Genomic DNA, 6,482 nt, shown 5'->3' on the forward strand with positions numbered 1-6,482 from the left:
ACCTAGTGATTCTGTGATTCTGTGAAACTTTCATATTCCTATAGTTAAGAAAGGTACAGCTAACAAACCATCTTTATATTGTGGATTATTTTGCTAAAAAAAGGTATCTTATTTTGTAGTTGTTGAAACTTTTTTCATACAATTTTTAGAAAAGAAATTAAATACTCAGTAAACATAAACATGAGTGTAATAGAGTCAAGAGGTCATGGATTGGAATAATGTTGATTTATTTAGCAATACTGCTATTGTGAAACTTTGTTAAATATTTATTATTTTAAGTAATTAGAACAAAAAAAGGATATGTAAAGTAAACATTTTAAGTAGTGTTCAAGTATTTCTTTTGTCAGTCTGTTGATGAACGCAACAGGCATTTGTTGGACAAAATTGTATTGCTGCTGGATTTAGAATAGCCCAAAAAGTTCATGAATATCATAAATGCAAGGTATTCCTGCAGGGCAGTAAGTAATATACCTTGACATCTGAAGTAGCTCACCAGCAATTTTTATTTGCTTTGAATTATCACGTATCAAGATTATGCATAAAGCTTGTGGGAAGACTGGGCATATTTCCTCTGAGATTTTCTTGTAACAGTAATAAAACTGGTTGCCCTCATACTTGTGTTGATTCTGTACACATTCAGAGGTCAGCTTTCATCAAATGCTCATTCTGCACATATATGTATTTATATGTTCAAACAGACAAAAAATCTGATGATTGTATTCCACAGATTGCAGTTCCAAAACATTTTTTTTTCAGCTGTCTGAGAAAATGGATATATTTGGGAGTCATTTGTCATAATTCCAGTCCCATGTGCGTTTAAGTAAAACAGTTTTAGCTATGTACTACTGCCTTGCATCCGCTGCTGTCTGGGGTAGAAAATGTCCTATAACTGTGTATTTTCTGCAAAATGAGACCTCACTTTTGGTTTTGGTTTCTGAGCAAGATAGTATTATAACAGAGATACTGCATGTTAACAGCTGGTGTAAACACTTATAAACATTTACAAAACTTATTAAACTTGTGATTATGTTTTTGTAGTTTTAGGACCAAATTGGCAGCTGCATTAGCAAGATGTCGCATCAAACATGATGCTCCTTCAATTGAATACATTCTACCAGAAGCCATACGGAAGCAGGAACAAAGGGCTTCTGCTTTACCTTTATGGGTTTGGATAAACACACTTAAAACCAGGTAAGGTCTTTAAAGTATCATACAATATTGATATTATTACATATGAAGTGATACAGTTTGCTACAGACTTGTTTTAGAATTTCCAGGTTATATTATTAACAATAATTTAAGTTTCTTATAGTAAATTCTGCTTAGCCCAGCAACATTGCCTTATGTTTGTTTGTCGTTTTTATAATATTGCAGTAACGGTATTCATAAACCATAACAACATTGTGAAACAGTTTTTCTTACTATTCTGTTGCTTGTGTGGGTCTTTTGCTAAATAAAGGGGGAAAAAAGTTACAAAAAAACTACATGGGTGAGTAAACTCTGTAACAAAAAATAGAGAGAAAACTTCTAAAAAAGTGTTTGTATTACTGTAAGCCATAACATTGGCAAAGCGTGTTAAGACAGATAACAATACTTAAAACTGGTGTTTATTCTGTAAGGATAGTGTAAACTTAGAAGGATTTTTAAAAGTGTATTTTTATTTTATTACAAGAAATTTTCTATTAGAAAATCCATATAATCAATGTGACTGTTTAAGTAACTTGTATATTTAATAGTCAGAGTTGTATGTTAACAGCCTTCAAGATGTCTTCAGAGATTTGAAGAAGAAGGGATTCACAAAAGTTGAAACTGTGTCAGACTTTGACCATTATACGTACTGTGTGGACCAACATTGCCATGATGTATTGGTTTTTCCTTCCTCTCTTAAAGAAGAACTGCTTAATTTAGATCTTTTTGCACATTGCAAACTCTTACTGCAGGTGAGTTGATGTCATCCTTGAGCAACATGATCTGCAAACTAAAATAACGCTTTGCATTAGAATGAGGTCATGTATTGTGTGACTGTCCTATTAAATGAGTCAGGCAGCAACATACTCTCACAAGGTTTTGGATGTTTTTAATAATCAGAAGGCTAGAAAATGCTTCACTTAAAATATTTAGCATGCAAATGTTAATGCTTATAATGGATAGCTACAATTAAGTTAGAATGTTTTAAATTTAATCTTAAAACTGTTGAAATAAGCCTCAAAGCAGTCTCACTTCTGAAAATGTGAAGGAAGTTTCTATGCAACTCTATATGTTAGTAGAAAATGGCATGCTACTATTGTAATATCTCCTCCTCTTTAACTGCATGTTTGTGATGGAATGGTGGCGCTTCTTTGTATTTTGTGCAGTGTGGCTCCTAAATCTCCATAAACCCCACTGGTCTTATTCCTGACTTGCCATCATTAGCCTCTCCAGGCAAGACTGGTCAGAAGTTCCTGTTGTAAAGCAGTAGTTTGGAGTAACTGTGCAACAATACACAACCAGAAATTACCTGAAGTGTCTGATGATTATTGAGAGCTTAGCAGAAACATTTCAAAGGGCATTTTCACTTGATACTTAACATTTTCTGGAAATTTTAGCCTCGGAATTTATTACCCAACTTACAAAGTAAAGTAATTCAGTATTCCATTTCAGTGTATATATTTTGAATAGAAGACTTACAGAAAAGAAGTATACATGAGAGCCCTATAGGTCATGGGGACAAATTCTCAGTATTACTGCTTAAGAATATTCAAAGTGAGGAAACAGAACCTTCAAAACTCCATCTCTCTTTGGTGGGGTAGGGTGGTACTTGAATGCCCTAAGCGGATACGTAGACATCGATGTGAATTTAAAGCTGTAACGCTTCCCCCCCACACCTCCCCTTTATCATCAGCATTTGCCAAGTCTGGTGCAAAACATGATACCTGTGGTCCATATCTTCACTCTTTGCCTTTTAAAGTAATTTGATGGAGATAATGTTTGATATGTATCTCTTTTTTTCTTCATCACCTGTAGTATGAGATCATTTCCTCTTGTTGAGAGGTCCCTGTGCTTTCTGCATTCAAATCTGCTTCTGTGTTGTTCAAATTTCAGCAAAAATCTTCGTCTTTGATCTGTAAGGGCTTTGTTTCTCCTATAATTGTTGTCAAGAGCTATGTGAATAGCTTTGCGTTTCCCTGTTAAGCTGCGTCTGAGGAGGTATTCTGCATATTGTGGCCTACCTTTATCTTCTCTGGAACTGGCTGTTGCTAAGAGTTAGTCCTTTTGGGGTGATACGCATTTACATTCTTTTCACCTGTAGATGTTATGCTTTCTTACGCATTGGTTAGAATGAATTTTAATGTAGTGAGTGACTTAATAAGATGTTTGGTATTGTACTTAATATTTAATTCTGTGTCAGCAGCTATCCCTGATTAGTTTTTCTCTTCTCTTCTCTTCTCTTCTCTTCTCTTCTCTTCTCTTCTTTCCCATTTGTCATGAAAACAATGAAATACTTTACTAATTTGGAAAAGATTGGCATTCATAGAAACCAAATTAGTTGGTCATACTTAAGTTTTGTGTCATTACTTTCTAGGATAAGTCTCGCAGTCTTGCTGTACACTCTGCACAGGCACTGTTGACTACGGGTGACGACATTATAGTGGCTCACGTGGGTTCTCATCTAACCATTGCCCATATGTCAGTGCTGACAAATCACAGCATGTCCAGAATTTTTGTTTGTGGTGTGAAATCTTCAGCAAAAGCAGCAGAACTGAGGAACTTGTTCAGTCACATGGGATGTAAAAGTAGGTGTTGAAACAGTTGGTATTGTAATAGAGATGTTTGTGTATGTATAAACATGGCATAATTCTATTAGAACTCAGAGATCCCTTGTTTGAGGAGTTGGGGAGGGCCATAAAAACTTGTCAGCACTGACAGCTCTTCAGCTACAGTCCAGTTAATCAAGGTTGCAGGTTAACCATGTCATAGATGCACCTTCTGAAATGTCAGGGCAAATTTTTCTATATAAGTAGTTATGGTATAGCAGTTGGTGTAGCTAGGAACTTTTGGGTCCATTTGTTTGGTGCCTTGGCTGTTGCTTTCAGTCTGATTTTTCAGCTGTTTGAGAATGTTAATCCAAAACCCATGCACTTGTCCAGTTTACCCAGAGGACATGATCAGAACAGAATGCAACAAGACTCTGGAACCCCATTAGCAGTCTTTTCAGTGGAAGATGCTAATGTCTAGATAGTCCTTCAGTCTGAAATCAGTAAGGCATACTTAGGAGGATCGGGGTCTAGCAGGCTCTAGCTCTGTGGAAGTCTGTGTAACACCACTGCCTCTTTGCCTTTATTACATTAAAATTAGGCAGGCTTGCTTGCATGTAGAACTGTTGAGTTTTTCCCTTTTTTCCAGATATTCAGTTATTACATGAAGACTTTACTGAGATTGGACCAACAGACCTGAGACTTCAAAAGGCAAAAGTTATTTTGCTGCTACCACAATGTTCTGGGCTGGGTGTTGGCAATCCAATAGACTTTATTTTAAATGAACATGGAGGTAACCTTTGATACAATAGCTAACTCATGCTTTCTGGTAGAAGTAGTATTCAAGTATCATGCTCGCTGTAGGGAGGTTGGACTAGATGACCTTTGAAGGTCCCTTCCAACCCAGACTGTTCTGTGATTCTGTGATTGTGGTCTGGACATGGTAGCTGCTTCAGTAAATGGTATTATTTTATTAAAAAAACCCCCACCTTTCCATATTTGAACTACTAGAAAACATATATATTAAATAACTCGCATAATTCTGTGTGTCTGCTTCAAGTCAATAATACGAAGTTTGAGGGTTATTCTGGGGAGCAGAGTGTATATAGCCTTTCCTTTAAAGTAAAAAGACCATAGGCAGAAAATTTATTTCAAGATACCAACGTGTATATAATTTTCCATTGATTACATTCCTTCATTGACTGTTTGTACAAGTCTATTCACTGTACAATTTTCATTAAATAGAGGCAAATAAAAGGCACTAGTTAATACAGCTAAAGAGGGAAAGAAGAATTATTTAGGCACTCCTTGGTATTGTAATTTGTAAAACCTACCTTCTTACTGCTCTAGTAATAATCAAGTCTGTTACCAGAGCGTATTCTGCAAACAACTGAATTTAAGACACTAATACAAGTTGCAATAATAAATTTACAACTCTCTGCATTTAGATGCAGGATTGCTAAGAGACCTTTTCCAAGGATCTGTATCTGAGGATAAACTTAGAATTCTTGCTGAGCGGCAGCTTAAAGAGTTGATGCATGCAATGAAATGTAAGTGTGCTAGCTCTCCAATTTCTGGGACAACCTTGTACTGTCAATTCCATTGTACTATCACGTGTTTTTATATAGATAAAAATACTCTGATTACTCTACTAGTTAACAGTAAGTGTGTAACCAAAACCCCTAAATAATGATCTCCAAGTTTGAAGGTGTTTCTGTGTCCTAGCGTTCACCAGCCGTTAATACAATAATCTTCAGCCTGTTGTAGAGAACTGGCTTACTGGCTTAGTCATACTCTGCTTTGGAAAAGTTGTAAATGTAGTCTGACTTCATCTTCACGCTGCCACTTTCTTCCTCCCTCCTTTGGTAGCTGTGTGAAAAGACGGGATGCAGCTTTGTATTTGTGCTGAAATCTGCAAATACTTAAAACGATTTTAATTATTAAAAAACACTAGAGATTGAATACTAATGTGTGCAGGAGGCTATATTTTATTGGTAAAAGTGACATCAAAGCATAATTTTCATAATGCTTTCAGTCCTCTCTAAACCACTGTGTGTATGAAGAATTTGAACAGTGGAAAATTTTTGTTTGTTTGTTTTGTAGTTAACAAAGTACAAGCTATTGTTTACTGCACTTGTTCAGTTTACCCAGAAGAAAATGAACTAGTAGTGAAAAAAGCACTGGAATCTGGAATGGAAGGGAGGGAAGTACAACCATACAGGTATGGAATCAGTAGTTTTGTCTATGGAAAAATTAAAGTATAACTTTAAATTGTATCATAATTCTTATCCTGGACTGATCTGTGTCTTGCATTAGATTAACATTTAAAATAGTTTTTTGCTGCCTCTCATTCCATTCCTTGTGATGTTATGAGAGTACTAAGTAGTATCCTCTTGACTTTTTCATCTAATATTTTTATTCCCATCTGAAATGGAGATGGGAGGAAAAGCATCACTGTTGGAAATAACATTGTGGTGAGCTTCCGATAGAGCTATTGCTTTCATCCGATCAGTATTCAGAGAATGAAGCTAGTTTAAGATAAAATGGAGACTAGAAGCCAGGGAACTTACTAGCATGCTCTCAGCCTCTGACCTAGAATGATCACTTTCAAAGGAAAAAGAAATTAAGTCTTAAAATGTGAGAATAATGTAGAAGTATAAGAACCTCTGCTGTAGGGTTGCTCATCCTTGTATTCAGGTGAGTAACTTTGGGGGAAATGGAGAGTTGTGGTGAATGGCGTTAAATCCG

The 6,482-nt window shown here is 35.8% G+C and overlaps 1 protein-coding gene across 1 annotated transcript; it reads left to right on the forward strand.

Annotated features, from left to right (window-relative positions):
- Positions 1-1,038: 1,038 nt before the first annotated feature.
- NSUN7 (NOP2/Sun domain family, member 7) lies at positions 1,039-5,955 on the forward strand (the record flags this gene model as incomplete). The annotated part of the gene is made up of 6 exons (XM_010289347.1): positions 1,039-1,191; positions 1,757-1,940; positions 3,563-3,773; positions 4,384-4,527; positions 5,183-5,284; positions 5,838-5,955. Coding segments are annotated over 6 exons (912 nt in total), but the record flags the coding sequence as incomplete, so codon positions are not given.
- Between the last annotated feature and the right edge of the window lie 527 nt (positions 5,956-6,482).

This window comes from Phaethon lepturus, unplaced genomic scaffold (assembly GCF_000687285.1).
Source record: "Phaethon lepturus isolate BGI_N335 unplaced genomic scaffold, ASM68728v1 scaffold56596, whole genome shotgun sequence".
In the NCBI taxonomy this organism is placed as follows: Eukaryota; Metazoa; Chordata; class Aves; order Phaethontiformes; family Phaethontidae; genus Phaethon; species Phaethon lepturus.